At 54.6% G+C, this 17,743-nt stretch overlaps 1 protein-coding gene across 1 annotated transcript in view; it reads right to left on the minus strand.

The window, feature by feature from the left end:
• Positions 1-14,108: 14,108 nt before the first annotated feature.
• CCDC12 (coiled-coil domain containing 12) overlaps positions 14,109-17,743 on the minus strand; it is a 57,246-nt gene continuing 53,611 nt past the window's right edge. Inside the window, exons 4-7 of the mRNA XM_075419960.1 lie at positions 15,944-16,005; positions 15,559-15,593; positions 15,071-15,147; positions 14,109-14,785 (exon numbers count right to left, since the gene is read on the minus strand). Of these exons, the coding sequence (XP_075276075.1) occupies positions 14,706-14,785; positions 15,071-15,147; positions 15,559-15,593; positions 15,944-16,005 (254 nt within the window). The 3' untranslated portion in view covers positions 14,109-14,705. The remainder of the gene's footprint in view (positions 14,786-15,070; positions 15,148-15,558; positions 15,594-15,943; positions 16,006-17,743) is intronic.

Genomic DNA, 17,743 nt, shown 5'->3' on the forward strand with positions numbered 1-17,743 from the left:
CAGTTTGGGCAATCATGTGACTGAGCTTGAGTCCATCGCTGTTTAATTTAGTATTGGCTGTGCAGGTTCCTAAACTGGGGCCACCTCTGAGTAGTGCTGAGAAGAGGAAGAGACAAGGCTTTATGGCCAGGCTGTGGGTGAGACCAGAGGAACGCCCCAGAGGAGCCATTCAGTCTTCTCAGAGGCCCATCCTTGCTCCTGCTCTGCTCCTAACCTCCATGGCTGCTCTCTGGGTGGTACCACGCCAGCATAGCCTCTTTCAAGACATTTACAAGCCATTACAGCCTTTTCCTTGACTATCCTGTAATCTCTGCCATTTCCTGATCCATCCTTTCTGCATCCTCAAAACACCCCAACACTCTCCCACGATCCCATCTCTACCACTCCTCTGTGCAAACCCAGCGCTCGTATTTACACAGGGCACCTCCCGCAAAGCCCATGGTTTCCATTTTTCAAGGCAGTGCCTGCAGATTTCCAGATGTCACAGGTCTACCCAACCACACCATCAGCCAGGTGACTTTCCCCCACTTCTCCTGGGCCCCATCCCACCTTGCATGGACACCCTCAGCTCTTCCCACTGAAATGGAGCAGCTCTTCATTCCTGTCGCTTGGCTGAACAAAGCAACATTGGGTAGAAACCTGACCTCAGAGATACCTACGCTCATGAGAGATTGGTGCAAACCAGCTCAAAGTGTGCCTCAAGGCGATCCAGTCTAAATCACGTTAACCCCCTACTCCTGCCTGTAAGTCCAAAGGGCTGTAATTTGATTTCCATAATTCACATCTAAAATAAATTATCCTAAAACAAATTCAGACTTCTTTGATTCTGAGGACTCCTCTACCCAGAGACACTGGGGAAAATTAATCTGAGTTAAGGTCCACGGTGGATTACTTAAACTGCATTAAAACCCTGTGAGGACATTCTTATTCAGAACTAAAGTGGCTTAATTTGATTTAGCTAAATTCACTTGCAAAGCCTGTAACAATTGCACGGGTGGTAAATCAAGATGCACTTCATTACGCATAGAGGGCTGCTGCGGGTCACTAGTGACGCTGCTAAGGTGTGCAGTGAGGTAAGATGATGCGGTCCATTGTCCAACAGAAGGTCATTTCTCAGGTCCTCCAGGCAGCCAAGGTATGAGATAAAATTACAGATAATTTGAGTGCCTTTCCAAGCGCCAGTTTTCAGCCCCGGCAAACTCCGATGCCCTCAGAGGGCTCTTCAATCATCTCTACACGGCCCAGAGCTCAAAGGACTTAACCAAAACAAGATGTCCCCAAATAAATCACAGAGAGGAGGCAGTGCAAATGGAGTAAATACCCCGGGAAATCAAAGAGTGGTCCCCTGCCAAATAGGCAGCTGCGCTCGCCGCTGCCAGCCGGGAGCATCCTCCTCTCACCAGGAGCAGCCCATCACCACTGGAGAGGGGCTCGATGGGTTTCTTCTGTCCTCCTGCTCTACTCAGGGAAAGTCCTGCAGCAGCTCCTCCTTCCTCGGAGAAGACCTTACTGCTGGGGTGCCATCCTCAAGGTGGGCAGGGTGCAACTGCCCCCAGATGGCCACGGGTTGAACTCTGGCTCCTCGATGCCATAGGGAAGACAGTGACAGCAGCTCTCTTGATGGTTTATCCTTGCTCCCCTGAGGCTTAGGGCATCCATCTCTGCATCCTCCCTGCAATACTGGGCTGGTCAAGGTGGCTACTGCCAAGCCTGGAAAAGCTCCATTGCTCCTCAAATACAGCCCTTGGCCAAGATAGTCTGCAAAGTGAGGAAGACCCCAATACATGGGATGTTCTCCAGTGTCCTTCATATCACAAGGTACGAACATGCAGGATTATCATCAGTCGAGCATGAGCCATAGGATTCCTCTCCTTTCCTTCCTGCCCCAGACACCCCGGACTGCCTCTGAAATGCTTCATTTCTCCCAGCCCCTCAGCACCACAAACAAAACTCGAGTTCAAACACAGCTTTCGAAGATAGAAAAGTCCCCAAACAAAACCACAGAGCAAAGGGGGTTTGCGAAAAAGAAACAGGAAAAACTCAAACACGCAGACAGATGCACAAAGAAACCCTTTCATAAATACCACAAGCGCCTGACACAGAGAAGCAGGAGAAGGGACACTGGGGACCAACCAGGCTTCATCCATATGGCAGAACTTTCCTGATTCATATCCCCAGTCCCATTTTACCTCCAATACAGCTCAAGATGGGGACCTGGATGTACCTCTGCATATGAGACAGAGAATGGGACAGCAGAGTCCATCACGTGTTTCTTAGGATGTAAGAACTGAGTTTCCCCAGTCACATGAACGATCTGCAGCTATTGCTGTAATGATTTTCAGGTAGAAACTGTAACCTGGTGAGGAAAAAAAAAATACGTGGTACCTACCAAGTCATGACACAGTAAATCAGTCAAGAACTTCTTAATTATTTAAGAAACAGTGCTCCATTTGGAAGAGTAAAACTTGATAGATGGAGTACTCTTAATTAGAGGTGTATGCAGCTCCTCAGTGAAGGAGGAAACAGAAATATTACTTCCAAGACAAATCAGCAGACTTTGAAAAACATTAATATATTCTTTTCTGTTATTTCATTAACTGCAAAGATGAAAAGCCTTCTGCAAGTCAAACAGAAAGCAAGTGACAAGGGCAATAAGCCAGCCAGCACTAGGGAGGCGTTGATGCTCTTCTGCTTCTGCCACTGCTGAAATGACCCCCCATAAAACAAGCACCAGGTTGTCAGGCAATATCCCTATCACCGTGGACTAGACATTTCACCAGTCTCTCAGCAATCAGGACCCCACCGCCCTCCCTGGACATCAGCGGGACAACACTGGTCATCACCCCGGTGCCTCGGCCAGCTGGTCCCTCTGGCATGGTCCTCCACCAGGGCTGGAGGACATGCAGCCACACGCCTATCAGAAGCAGCACTGCACCCCAAATTTGCAAGTCCCCACATGCACAACCTGAAAGAAAGTCTCCCTCAACTCAAAGCAGAAGCTGGTGGTCATTTGGGGTGAGCATCTGGCTGATGTCCCACGAACATCCTCCTCTAAAACGAGTTTGCCACCTTGGCTCAGGCCAGACTCTGCATAAATATAATTCACACTTCATTCTTCTGTGGTCGTATATTGGCTGTGCGAAGAGCATTGTTTGAATTGCACCTTAAAAAAATGTCATTATCTGAAGTTTCTAACCCGTAATCCTCTCTCCTCTTTGATGTCGGCATTGGCCTCCTTGTGAGAGTGCTACTAGAGCATGCATGGTGACAGTCACTGATGGTTTTCAAAAGAAACAGCAAATCATAGAATCATAGAATGATTTGGGTTGGAAGGGACCTTAAAGATCACCTGGTTCCAACCCCCCTGCCATGAGCAGGGACATCTTCAACTGGATCAGGTTGCTCAGAGCTCCATCCAACCTGGCCTTGAATAGTGCCAGGGAGGAGGCAGCCACAGCTTCTCTGGGCAGCCTGGGCCAGGGTTTCACCACCCTCATGGGGAAGATTTTCTTCCTAATACCTAATCTAAATCTGCCCTCTTTTAGTTTAGAGCCATTCCCCCTTGTCCTATCACTATACACCCTTGTGAAAAGTCCCTCTCCATCCTTCCTGTAGGCCCCCTTCAGGTACTGGAAGGCTGCTATAAGGTCACCCCAGATGGATGTGGCTTCAGGAAAGCAGAGTTATGTTAGGAAGAAATTCTTCACCATGAGGGTGGTGAAACACTGGCCCAGGCTGCCCAGAGAAGCTGTGGCTGCCCCCTCCCCGGCAGCACTCAAGGCCAGGTTGGATGGAGCTCTGAGCACCCTGGTCTGGTGGAAGGTGTACCTGCTCATGGCAGGGGGGTGGGAACCAGATGATCTTTAAGGTCCCTTCCAACCCAAACCGTTCTATGATTCTATGATAACACTCTCCTGTTCAGTCATATGCACCAAGACACCCAGTGCTGGTGGGACTGGGACACTGGGATTCATGCCAGTTCCTCAGGGTTTTGTCTAACCCAAGCAAAGTCAGGAACCATCTGCAGAGGATTTGCGGTCTTGGAATTGTCCTCCAACCAAGGGCATGAAGATTGCAGGGAGCTGAGAGCACAAGGCAGGGATGGGTGGGTTAATTCTCCCAGGTGCATCAGCAACAGGACCCGGAGCCCTTCCAGCAGAAGCCGATGGTGGTGACTCCACCACAGACCAGTTTACTCCCAGAACTGGGCAAGGGATATCTCAGAAGACCCTGAATAGCTTCCGGAAAAAAAGCAAAAAAAATGAAAAAAGCATTTTAATAGAGATGACTTCTGGCATTAGCAACTCACAGAGTGTGCATCTCCTCTTCAAAATGGCATTTTGAGTGGCCCAACGTGATTTTTAAATTTTATTTCATCATGCGGAGAGCTTTGAAATTGGTTTGGTTTGGAGAAAAGAATCCGAAACCATGAAATTTCCCACAAAAAAGGGAAAAAATAAATCTACTTCCCACCCACTTCTATTATTTAGCCATGAAAGACTGCTTTTGAAGGATCCCAGGCTCGCTTGAAAATTTGCCCTTAAAATATTCACAGCTTATTCGAAAACAGGCTCTTGCTGAAAGAACAGAGCAGAAATGCGACATCTGAAACGGCCCACGAGCCGCAAGCACTTTGCAGGTAAACATTCACACCGACCCCACAGTTCGGCAGCGTGGGCGGATGCGATGCCGAACACCGTCCCGCAGCCACAGCAAGGTCCTCCAGAAAGCTCACCCTCTGCAGAAGAGAGGTTTCCACAGCAGGGCACTTTGCCAGGGTTGGCACACTACCCTATGAAAATATTCTGTCAATCTGAAAGAGTTTTGCACAGTTTTGCATGTGCCAAAGGAGGTGCAAGGTGCTTGGTCTCAGAGTGTGCGTGAGTCGCCAGTCCCAGGCCACCGGTCTGCTTTCCACGGGCAACACTTCCGTTCATGGAATCGTAGAACAGAATCATAGAATGGGTTGGGTTGGGTTGGGTTGGGTTGGGTTGGGTTGGGTTGGGTTGGGTTGGGTTGGGTTGGGTTGGGTTGGATTGGGTTGGGTTAGGTTAGGTTGGGTTAGGTTGGGTTGGGTGGGACATTTTGGACCATCTTGTTCCAACCCCCCACCACAGGCAGGGACCCCTTCCCCCAGCCCAGGGTGCTCAGAGCTCCATCCAACCTGGCCTTGAGCACTGCCAGGGAGGGGACAGCCACAGCTTCTCTGGGCAGCCTGGGCCAGGGCCTCACCGCCCTCACAGGGAAGAATTTCTGCCTTCTGCCTCATCTAAATCTCCCCTCTCTCAGCCTGAAGCCATCACCCCTTGTCCCATCACTCCAGGCCCTTGTCCCAGCCACTCTCCAGCTCTCTCAAAGCCCCTCCAGGCACTGGCAGCTGCTCTAAGGTCTCCCCAGAGCCTTCTCCTCCCCAGGCTGAGCAGCCCCGGCTCTCCCAGCCTTTCCTCCCAGCACAGGGGTTCCAGCCCTCGCATCATTGCTGGGGCCTCCTCTGGCCCCGCTCCCACAGCTCCAGCTCTGTCCTGTGCTGAGGGCTCCAGAGCTGGACGCAGGACTCCTGGGGGGTTCTCAGCAGAGCGGGGCAGAGGGGCAGAATCCCCTCCCTCGCCCTGTGCCCACGCTGCTGGGGATGCAGCCCAGGGCATGGTTGGCCTTCTGGGCTGCCAGCGCACATTGCCAGCTCGTGTCCAAATTTTCATCCACCGCTACCCTCAACTCTTTCTCCTTGGCTGTACCAGAGGACAGGCCCATGAGCAGCTTGGAAACTCTGTCCCACTGATCAGGAAGAAGCACACTCCTCTCCTGTTTCTCCAAATCAGGCCTTTCACCCTCTTGTGTTAAAATTTAATCACCAAGACCTTGCATTTGCCACACCATGGAATGTCACGTCAGCTGATGGTTGCCCAGGTAGCTCCCAAAGTATCCAGGACATTTAATGCCATGTAAGCCCAAGAGACTGGACGTGGAGCAGCCTTAAAACACTGATCTCTCCCCATGTGCTCTCCTCTTCTGTCCCAGTTCTACTTGTGTCTTGCTCAACCACCAGCCAGAGCTTACATCCAAGTGTCTCACTGGTGGGCAAGAGCAACGTGATGGGATTGTGTTCATGGAAATGAGTTACTGAAAAAGCTACCCCAGTGATGGCTTTGCTGAGCAGAGTGGGACTCCCTCTGCCTCAACTGCCCCACTGGGCACTACCAAAGGTGTCAGGCAGCAAGCACTGAGTTTGGCAAGACTTTGACCCTCAGGGGCAACCAAGATCACAAGAAGGCACCAGGAGAAAAGAAACAGGGACAGATGTAACCCAAAACCATAGCAGGTACAAGGAGTGGAACTGGAGAGAGAAGGGCCACATTTCCAGAGGGAAATTCAGCATTTTGTCGAGAAGTGATGAGCACAACCAAGATAAATGCAAACCTCAGAGCTAGGTCTTGCTCTGAGACCTGTGCCTGATGCTATAGTTAATAATTTTTTTGCAAGAAAAGAACTTATATATATAATATTTGTGTGTCTATATACACATAGAAATACACACAAAGACACATATAGCACAAACTACCAACAACTAGAAAATAAACACTGGGGAATGTTCCACGGTAGCGAACTCGGATGGCCAAAAATCCATGCTGGGAAACAAACCCCACCTCCAAGGAGAGGCAAAACCTGGGGAGAATGAAGACTCCACTAAGTTGGACACCCATGAGGGGATCTCCACTTTGGCCTTGGGCTGGTGGAGCACACGACCATTTCAAGGTTCAGCTCAGCATCAGGATGTGAGGAACGGCCTGCGAACAGCCCCGTGCTCCAGAGCTGCCAGCGTGGAGCTTGGGATACTTCTCCCCAACTACATCTGTAATTCAGGGCTTGTTCATTTGTTTTTCATTAATATATACATAGATATATGTGGCTTATAAAATATTCAGTCATAATTGACATAGCCTGCTAGCAGAAAGAGCCTGGGTGGTTTAATTTCATTGCCTTAACAGATGTGTTCACTTCCAGATCTGGGATGCCTGGAACTCTATTTTTCTTTCTCTTTCAGCATCCCCAGCTCAGAAATTCAATTTTCCTTCAGGCTATTCACAGTCAGATGCTGAGACTGATGTTCGTGTGCCTCACAGACTCCCGTTGACTTCAAGAAATACACTGGTTGTTATTGTGAGCTTCAGGCTCAGCCAACTTCGACTTTCCAGCCAACGGTAGTGGGGAACCGAAGCATGAGATGTTCAGCCTCCTCGCCTTGGAGGAGACAGGCAGCAAGGGGTGAGCACCCAGTCTTACAACCAACAGAAAGGAGAGGTGGGTGCATCGCCAAAAGCCAAGATGGTCATCCCTCAGAGAACATCTCAGGACCTTTCTTCATCAATGAGTTCTGTGCTGTCAGTCTCAGGGCTCTGGCCCAGCTTTGTCCCTTGCACTGAAGTTTCCTCAAGCCCCACTTATAACCTTTGGTCTGTGAAACACCCCCAAGCCACCGGTGGATCTTTTTGATATCTCCTCACCCCCAAAGAAAGACATTTTTCCCAAGAGTTCAGTTTCATGGAAGCCTTGCACAGCCCATGGCATTGTCCCAACCAGCTTCACCCTCACCCACATCTCTCTGATCCCCTGAGATCTCAGCGAATGGCAAAGCCATGTCCCAGGTGCAGATTCAGCCTGGGCTGTCCACGGTGCCCTAATGATATTTTCAGGGTATTTTGTGGCAAACGCACTGCTCCAGCTCGTTCTGCCAAGGCCGTGGTGGTCTCACTCTGGGTTAGTGAACAGCTAAGCTTCCTGGGCCAGGGTCTGGGAGCAGCAGCTCCATTCTCCAGTGCTTTGCTTCCTCATCGGACACAGGAATTCATCCACAACCCAGCTGGACACTGTCCTGGGAAATCTGCTCCAGCTGACTCATCTTGAGCAAGGGCTGGACTAGAGCATCTCTAGAGGTGCCTCCAACCTCTGTGGACAACACATGGGACAATGGGCCATGCCATCAGACCCAGATAAGGCACTGTGGACTTTAGCTTCATTTTCCTTGCATCTCCACACACAGCCACCACAACAGCATGACTTACGAGTTATGAGTGTGCCCAGATGGCCAAGAAGGTCACCGGCATCCTGGCTTGTCTCAGGAATGGGGTGGCCAGCAGGAGCAGGACAGGGATGGTGCCCCTGGACTGGGCACTGCTGAGGCCGCCCCTCCAGTGCTGTGTGCAGTGCTGGGCCCCTCACTGCAAGCAGGACCTGGAGGGGCTGGAGCGTGTCCAGAGAAGGGCAGCGAGGCTGGGGAGGGGGCTGGAGAAGAAGTCTGCTGAGGAGCGGCTGAGGGAGCTGGGGCTGTTCCGTCTGGAGAAGAGGAGGCTGAGGGGAGACCTTCTCGCTCTCTGCAGCTCCCTGCCAGGAGGGTGCAGTGAGGGGGGGTTGGTCTCTGCTCCCCAGGAACCAGCGACAGGACGAGAGGCGATGGCCTCAAGCTGCGTCAGGGGAGGTTCAGCTTGGAGATTGGGGAAAATGTCTGTGCTGAGAGAGTGGTCAGGCCTTGGGCCAGGCTGCCCAGGGCAGTGGGGGAGTCCCCATCCCTGGAGGGGTTCAAACACTGTCTGGATGTGGCCCTTGGGGACATGGCTTAGCAGGCATGGTGGTGTTGGGTTGTCGGTTGGCCTTGATCTTAGAGGTCTCTTCCAACCTTAATGATTCTATGATTCTATGAATTATTATCAGCTCTACTAGAGGCAGGTGTCTGCCAGAAACTGGTCTTGGGTTGGAGGAGGTTGCACCACTCTCAACCAAAGGAGACAACAGCTGAGTCGAGGTGTCTCACCAGGACAGCAGATCCCAAGCCATTTGCAGGGGACAGGCAGAGGACAGACGCCGTGCCGTTGTTTACTATGAGAGTCTGTAAAAGGAGGAGAACGGGCTGTGTGGTCGGACTGCTCTGCCAAGAGCTGGGACCTGCTCTCACTGCTGTTGGGGAGGCAGGAGGTGAAGACACAATGGACCAAATGCCCCACGTCCACCCCAAAACACCCTAAGGTTTCCAGAAGGGTCAGCTCACGCCTGCAGACCACCCTTTCCCTGTTTCGAGCAGCAGGGCGTGAGCAGCATCCCTGCCCAGAGGAGCTCAACGATGAGGTGCTTCCTCCAGTATCTGGCAGCGTGGATGAAGCATCAGCTCGGTGAAATCCCCCGAGATAAACGGGATAAACGGCAACAGGATAAATGTTAAGCCTTTGATTTCCCTCAAGCTGAAGGGATTTTCTCGCTGGGTTATTTATTCACCCTTCTCCCCTGGCTTTTCTGATCCGCTTTGCTCGAGAAACTGTTAATTCCGGGCTCACTGTCCACTTTGCTAACGACCTTGAGTCAAATTACCTCCCCATCCTCAGACTCTGGTGTGTTTTCTCCTCCTTTTCCAGCCTGGCTCTCAGAGGAGCTCCCCTCATCTGGGGAAACTGAGGCAAAGCAAACCAGGGCTGTTTCTCCGAGTACTTCTGCCATGGCAGCATCCTGAGGATACAGGCACGGGATAAGCACAGGGCACTGCGCTGCCGGAGGGGACGCCTGCAATGCGAAAAAACACCCAAAGCCCACGGTGAAGTTAAAGCTGCCTCCGGGCCCTTGTTGAACCTCATCAGGTTCCTCTCTGCCCAGCTTTCCAGCCTATCCAGGTCACGCTGAATGGCAGCACAGCCTGCCGGTGTGTCTACCACTCCTCCCAGTCTGGTGTCATCAGCAAACTTGCTGAGGGTACATTCTAACTCTTCATCCAGGTCGTTGATGAAGAAGTTAAACAAGGCTGGGCCCAGTACTGACCCCTGGGGGACACCACTTGTCACCAGCCTCCAACCAGACTCAGCGCCGCTGATGCCAACCCTCTGAGCTCGGCCATTCAGCCAGTTCTCTGTCCACTTCACCGACCACTCATCCAGCCCACACTTCCTCAGCTTCCCTAGGAGGATATCATGGGAGACTGTGTCGAAAGCCTTGCTGAAGTCAAGGTAGACAACATCCACAGCTCTCCCTTCGTCTACCCAGCCAGTCATGTCATCGCAGAAAGCTATTAGATTGGTCAGGCATGATTCCCCCTTGGTGAATCCATGCTGACTACTCCTGATAACCTTCTTTTCTTCCACTTGCTTCATGATGGCCTCCAGGATAAGCTGCTCCATCACCTTTCCCGGGATGGAGGTGAGGCTGACCGGCCTGTAGTTCCCTGGGTCCTCCTTCTTGCCCTTTTTGAAGATTGGAGTGACATTGGCCTTTCCCCAGTCCTCGGGCACCTCTCCTGTTCTCCAGGACCTCTCAAAGATGATGGAGAGTGGCTCAGCAATGACATCCGCCAGCTCCCTCAGCACTCGTGGGTGCATTCCATCGGGGCCCATGGATTTGTGGACTTCCAGATCGCTTAAGGGATCCCTCACACAGTCCTCCTCGACCAAGGGAAAGTCGTCCTCTTTGTGGATGGGGAAGGGAAAGCCCCAGGGAAGGGGGGATTTGACCCCCAGCACCTGCACCACCAGTCCCAGGGCTGGCCCGTGGTGGGACCCCCGTCCTATGCCAGGACCCTGCTCCCATGGAGGGATACCAGTCCCATGCTGGGATCCCTGTCCCATGGTGTGACCCCAGTCCCATGTTGGGATCTCTGTACTATGCTGGGATCCCTGTCCCATGGTGTGACCCCAGTCCCATGCTGGGATCCCTGTCCCATGGATGGACCCCAGTCCCATGCTGGGATCCTTGCACTGTGCTGGGATCCCTGTCCCACAGATGGACCCCAGTCCCATGCTGGGATCTTTGTACTACGCTGGGATCCCTGTCCCATGGATGGACCCCAGTCCCATGCTGGGATCCTTGCACTATGCTGGGATCCCTGTCCCACAGATGGACCCCAGTCCCATGCTGGGATCTTTGTACTATGTTGGGATCCCTGTCCTATGCAGGGTTTCCAGTTCCATTCCAGGACCTCGATCCCATGCCAGGATCTCTGTCGCACACTGGGATCCCTTTACCATTCAGGGATCCTTGTCCCATGGTGTGACCCCAGTCTCATACTGGGATCCTGGTCCCATGCCGGGACCCCAGTCCAATGCCAGGATCCCTGTCCCATGCTGGGACCCCAGTCCCATTTCAGGACCCCAGTCTCATGCTGAGATCCCGGTCCCATGGCAGGAGACCTCTGGGGGTCACCCAGCCCAACCCCCTGCCCAAGCAGGGTCACCCACAGCAGGCTGCACAGCACCCTGTCCAGGCGGGGCTTGAATATCTCCAGAGAAGGAGACTCCACAGCCCCTCTGGGCAGCCTGGGCCAGGGCTCCGTCACCCTCACAGGGAAGAAGTTCTTCCTCGGGTTCAGCTGGAGCTTCCTCGGCTTCAGTTTGTGCCCGTTGCCCCTCGTCCTGTCGCTGGGCACCACTGGAAAGAGTCTGGCCCCGGCCTCCTGACCCCCACCCTGCAGATATTTCGAGGCATTTCCAAGGTCCCCTCTCAGCCTTCTCTTCTCCAGGCTTCTCCAGCTCCCTCAACCTCTCCTCGTAGGAGAGATGCTCCAGTCCCCTCCTCATCCTCGTAGCCCTGCGCTGGGCTCTCTCCAGCAGCTCCTCATCTTTCTTGAACTGGGGAGCCCAGCACTGGACACAGCACTGCAGATGGGGCCTCAGTGGGGCAGAGCAGAGGGGGAGGAGACCCTCCCTCGCCCTGCTGCCCACACTCCTCTGAATGCACCCCAGGAGACCATTGGCCTTCTGGGCAAGAGAGAAAATGATTCTTTCGAGAACATTTCCTCAGACCAGAAAAGCAGGTTTGAGTTGTTTCGATTTTTTTAGGGGAGGGAGGTGAAACAATACTGCAAATGAGCTGAAGAAATGTTTTTCATTTTTCATTTTTCGGGCAGGGCTTCAGAACCTTCAGAAGAAGGGTGTTTCTGCTGCCAGCGGGCACAGAGGTTTGTTCTGGGAAGCGCTGCGCTCGCAGCCAGAGGCGATTTAAGAGCAATTTATGTCTCTTTAGAGTCAGTGAAGGAAAACTCCGCTCTTCTTCACGCCGCCGTCCCACAGGGTGTTTGTATTAATATTTGACCCATGTCGCAAAGCCATCGGTCGGGCTCCAGCCGGGGCGGGCAGGGCAGCGTGGGTGCCTCGTGGCCGGGTGGACAGAGCACGGCAGCGTCCCAGCCCGGGGGGTGCAAAGCTCGGGCTCAGCGCAGGGTCCAGCTGTTGGGACCAAGCGGGACACGGTTTTGCGCGCGGAGATTTGCTGACATCTACAGGGCGTTTCACGGGGAAGAGGCCGTGGCTCCACGGGGGACGCGTGTTCACGTTCCCCAGCTTCCTTCCCAACGAGGAAATGGTCATTAGTAACGAACCACAACTTCACCCGCGTGGTAGAGCGATCGCTGAACGCTCGTCCCGATCGTTGTCTGCTTTTGCGGTGGAGAACCCACCTCCATCATCAGCCGGGGGGTCCTTTTCACATTTAATCACCCTTGAAGCATCACCACGTGTTCTGCTGGGTACTGCGGACGTCCCCAATCAGATCCACCACCATTTCCCATGACAGACCCACAGGGCAGCGTTACCTGATGGCCAAGGGCACCCACGAGAAGCAGCTTGGATGGGACGTCTGTCACCTCATTGGCCCCACGTGCCTGGGATAAGGCCTTCTCCAAAGGGTGAGGAGCACCAGTCCAAGGGGAGGATGTAGCAGGGATGGCTGCAAACACCAGGAACAGGCAAGCCAAGGGAGGCAGCTGGGGCTGGAGGGCTTTAAGCAGCCGTTCATGCACAGAGGAACAAGAGGGTGTCTCACCAGGTCTTGACAGGCTGAGAGAGCTGGGGCTGTTCAGCCTGGAGAAGAGAAGGCTCTGGGGTGACCTTAGAGCAGCTGCCAGTGCCTGGAGGGGCTGACAGGAAGGATGGAGAGGGGCTTTTCACAAGGGGGTGCAGTGATAGCACAAGGGGGAACGGCTCTAAACTAAGAGAGGGCAGATTTAGATGAGGTAGAAGGAAGAAATTCTTCTCCGTGAGGGTGGTGAGGCCCCGGCCCAGGCTGCCCAGAGAAGCTGTGGCTGCCCCCTCCCTGGCAGGGCTCAAGGCCAGGTTGGATGGAGCTCTGAGCACCCTGGGCTGGGGGAAGGGGTCCCTGCTCGTGGCAGGGGGTTTGGAACCAGATGATCTTTAAGGTCCCTTCCAACCCAAACCATTCTATGATTCTATGATCTTTGCCCCAAGCCCACCATCTGGAAGCAGGGACAGGGTTTTGTAGGTGGAAAGCCCCTTGGGTGTCCTTGCCCTGCACAGAGCCACAGAGCCACGGGCAGTCACAGCAGAACCTGGCAGAGGGACGAGCATCCATCAGCAGGTATTTAGAGTCATAGAGTTGGAAAAGACCACTAAGGTCACCAAGCCCAACCGTCACCCCAACACCCCCATGCCTGCTAAACCCTGTCCCCAAGGGCCACATCCCCATGGTGTTTGAACCCCTCCAGAGATGGGGACTCCCCCACTGCCCTGGGTAGCCTGGCCCAAGGCCTGACCACTCTCTCAGCACAGACATTTTTCCCAGTCTCCAAGCTGAACCTCCCCTGACGCAGCTTGAGGCCATCACCTCTCGTCCTGTCGCTGGTTCCTGGGGAGCAGAGACCAACCCCCCCTCACTGCACCCTCCTGGCAGGGAGCTGCAGAGAGCGAGAAGGTCTCCCCTCAGCCTCCTCTTCTCCAGACGGAACAGCCCCAGCTCCCTCAGCCGCTCCTCAGCAGACTTCTTCTCCAGCCCCCTCCCCAGCCTCGCTGCCCTTCTCTGGACACGCTCCAGCCCCTCCAGGTCCTGCTTGCAGTGAGGGGCCCAGCACTGCACCCAGCACTGGAGGGGCGGCCTCAGCAGTGCCCAGTCCAGGGGCACCATCCCTGCCCTGCTCCCGCTGGCCACCCCATTGCTGAGCCAAGCCAGGATGGCGGTGGCCTTCTTGGCCACCTGGGCACACTGCTGGCTCCTGGTCAGCCGGCTGTCGCCCAGCACCCCCAGGGCCTTTTCCGCTGGGCAGCTCTCCAGCCACTCCCACCCAAGACACAGGGAGTCCCCACAGACACCAGGGAGATGAAGCGAGGTGCCTCCACCCAGCCCTCTGCAGAACAAGCCACAACTTCTTCCGCTGCGGGACTGTTTTATTATGAAAAGATTTGTCAACAATGAACTTTGTCAATTATGAAACACATAGAGGAGTGGCACACGCTGCACAGCCCTGAGAGCTGGGAAACTTCAGGGAACAGAACACACCCCACGTTAACCTCAGCTGGACGCAGAGCAGCCAACAGGTCCTGAGCCACACGGCCACTTCCAGCCGAGTTCTTCTGCATGTGCTGGGTCTGACCACAGACGTTCCCAAATACTCGCAGCCAGAAGATGTCCAGAGTGAGACACCTCGTTGTTGCCCGCACAGCAGTTACACATGGTGTCTGTCCTGCTCCCATCATCTCACCACAGTCCCAAAAAGCTACCTGTGAAGCGTTCCTCAAGGGAGGAACAGCCGCAGTCCGAGGGAGGACAGCAGGGCTCCTTGGATCTGCCCCTGTCCTTCAGGCACGGTAGGATTCGTGGGCTTCTGGCAAAGCGTCGGTGAGCAGCGCGTGCCAACCAGGTGCCTCCACCCGAGAGCAACGGGCACCGGTGGAGCTGGCTGGGCAGATGCGCAGACCCCACTGCCCGAGGCTCCCGGACTGACCTCCTCAGTCGGAGTCGCTTCCCTCCTGCTTTCCTGACTCGACAGCGGACGCCAGCTCCCCCTCCGGCCCCTTCAACCGCTCTCCTGCAAGCGAGAAACAGCGGCAGCTTAGCGATAAAGCGACCGTACCGGGGAACCCACACAGCAGAGGACCTGAACCCACAAGCCACGCTTCGCTGCCGCACAAGCCAAGCATGAGTGCAGCCTCAGGGAAGCTACCCAGGACCAACAGCTTCACAGACCCCTTTGAGAAGGGGATGAAGCTCTACCAAGTCCCTCCCTCGCCCAGCAGCAAGGCGCTGAGCTCCCAGTATGGATCGTGTAATCCCTGGTGACCCCATACGCCATCCCTGCGGCACCGCAACGCACGTATCAGTTCAGCGATGGCCCTCTGCGTCCTCTTCTCCAGCTTCTCCAGTTTCTTGGATACATCTCGCTTCAGGTCCCTGGGGAGGAGAGCGAGAACATCAGAACAAATCCTCTCCCCGGCAGATGCAAACACAGGGGCCACGTTACACCTTTCCCAGTGGAAGAGAACCTGCTTCTCTCTCCTGTGAGCACCACGGAGCACAGTGTGTGTCTGCCACCAGGGCAGCTCATGGGTGAACCAACCCAACATCCAGAGCATCCCTTGTCACCAAGGCCACCGTGGTGACCAGCACCCCAAAGGGATCAGCGGAGTCTTGGTGTAAGCGGGAAGAGGGAGGACAGCCCCGTGCCTTGCGTCTCCGTCCACAGCAAGGGTGGGTTTCCCATTTCTAGCACTTTTAACCTAACCTGGACAACCTCGAGGTGACGGTAACCCACCGCTGACGCCAAGGCCCCTTTGCCAGGAGCAGGGCTCTGCAGGCACTCACCAGTCCGGCTTCCTGGGGGCCAGGTTTGCCAGATCCTAGGGAGGAAGAGGAGACACCCAGTGAGAGCTGCAGGTGAGGTTCAAGCGCGGCTGCAGACGCACCCGGCAGAGAGCAGCTCTGAAAACTTAAGAGGCAATGGCCTCAGTTGCATCAGGGGATGTTCAGATCGGACATCAGGAAAAATTTCTTTCCTGAAAGAGTGGTCAGGTGTTCACCCAGGCTGCCCAGGGCAGTGGGGGAGTCCCCATCCCTGGAGGGGTTCAAACACCATCTGGATGTGGCCCTTGGGGACATGGTTTAGCAGGCATGGGGGTGTTGGGATGATGGTTGGACTTCATCTTAAAGGTCTTCTCCAACCCTAATGATTCTGTGATTGTATACGTACCACCTCGTCGATGATGGGCTCCGGCTTGGCAGCCTCCAGCTGGTCTTTCACCGTGTCTTCCACTAGATGGGGGAACAGGACCAGCATCAGCGCTGGGACACCACGGGGGAGAGGCGCAGGGAAACCCACCCCAGCTCTGGGCTCGGGTCACAAAAGCTTTTCTAAAAAGCCCATTTGAACGCTTTTGCCTTCAGAGCGCGGTACATACACGTGACTACACGGGAGTACACACCTCCCTCCAGCACCCAAACCCTTTTGGAGACTCCTAAATATCACCTGAAAACAACACAAACCCAAAAACCATTAAATGTGAGAAGTCTGCTGGGTTCAGGACCCCCTTTCGTAAGACCTATAGGGCTCAGCTGCTCCGCAGGCGTTTAGACTGGAATTTGACTCACCGTGACTCACTTACGAGGCCACCGCCTGAGACACCTTGGAGAAATCAAGCTCCAGCCCAGACCTGATGTAAAGGTCTGCAGATATTGGGGATAAAGGCAAAGCACGCTGGAAAACGGCCCTCCATCCTTCACCTCGGGCGTCTGCGCCAGGAGGCGGCGCGGGCAGCAGGGAGCACATCCCTGAGGGATGAATCCTGCTCCAGCAAGCGGATCACAGAATCACAGAATGTTGGGCGTTGGAAGGGACCTCTGGGGGTCACCCAGCCCAACCCCCTGCCCAAGCAGGGTCACCCACAGCAGGCTGCACAGCACCGCGGCCAGGGGGGCTTGAATATCTCCAGAGAAGGAGACTCCCCAGCCCCTCTGGGCAGCCTGGGACAGGGCTCCGTCACCCTCAGAGGGAAGAAGTTCTTCCTCGGGTTCAGCTGGAGCTTCCTCGGCTTCAGTTTGTGCCCGTCGCCCCTTGTCCTGTCGCTGGGCACCACTGCAGAGTCTGGCCCCATCCTCCTGACCCCCGCCCTGCAGATATTTAGAGGCATTTCCAAGGTCCCCTCTCAGCCTTCTCTTCTCCAGGCTGAACAAGCCCAGCTCTCTCAGCCTCTCCTCCTAGGAGAGATGCTCCAGTCCCCTCCTCATCCTCGTAGCCCTGCGCTGGGCTCTCTCCAGTAGCTCCTCATCTCTCTTGAACTGGGGAGCCCAGAACTGGACACAGCACTGCAGATGGGGCCCCACTGGGGCAGAGCAGAGGGGGAGGAGACCCTCCCTCGCCCTGCTGCCCACACTCCTCTGAATGCACCCCAGGAGACCATTGGCCTTCTGGGCAGCCAGGGCACGCTGCTGGCTCATGGTTAACCTGTCATCCACCAGGACACCCAGGTCCCTCTCCGCAGAGCTGCTGGATATGCCAATGCACTCCAAGTCGGAGCTCCTCCATCCCCAGCCCCTGCTCCAAGCGCCCGAGGACAGACAGGCTGGTGGCTCCAGACACGGGGAACCGCAGCCGATGGGCACCACGGCTCCAAAGAAGGGCCGGCAGAGAGCGTGAGTTTTGCTGGAAATGGTCAAAATCGCTGTTCCCAAATCCAAACCACGCATCGGCGAAGAGTCAGGGGGAAGTTTTCAACTTTTACAAAAGGGATAAAAAAAGCGCAGCATCAGCGTTCCTACCTACCAGCTCTCTGCCGTGCTCCCAAAGGCAGCCTCTTGATTTTGGGCCTTTTTAAAGAGATCTATTCCAGAAGGACTGAGTATTTGAAGATCAAGAGGAACTTCTACCCTTCGCCTCCCTCTCCAGAGCTGCGCAGAAGTTCAGTGCTAGGAAACAGCAGACTGAATGCCCTGGCCTCATGACTAATATTTGTTTCAAGGCAATTCAAACAAAAACCAGCCCGGATCTCCTTGA

The sequence above is a fragment of the Opisthocomus hoazin genome, chromosome 4 (genome assembly GCF_030867145.1).
Source record: "Opisthocomus hoazin isolate bOpiHoa1 chromosome 4, bOpiHoa1.hap1, whole genome shotgun sequence".
Taxonomy (NCBI): domain Eukaryota; kingdom Metazoa; phylum Chordata; class Aves; order Opisthocomiformes; family Opisthocomidae; genus Opisthocomus; species Opisthocomus hoazin.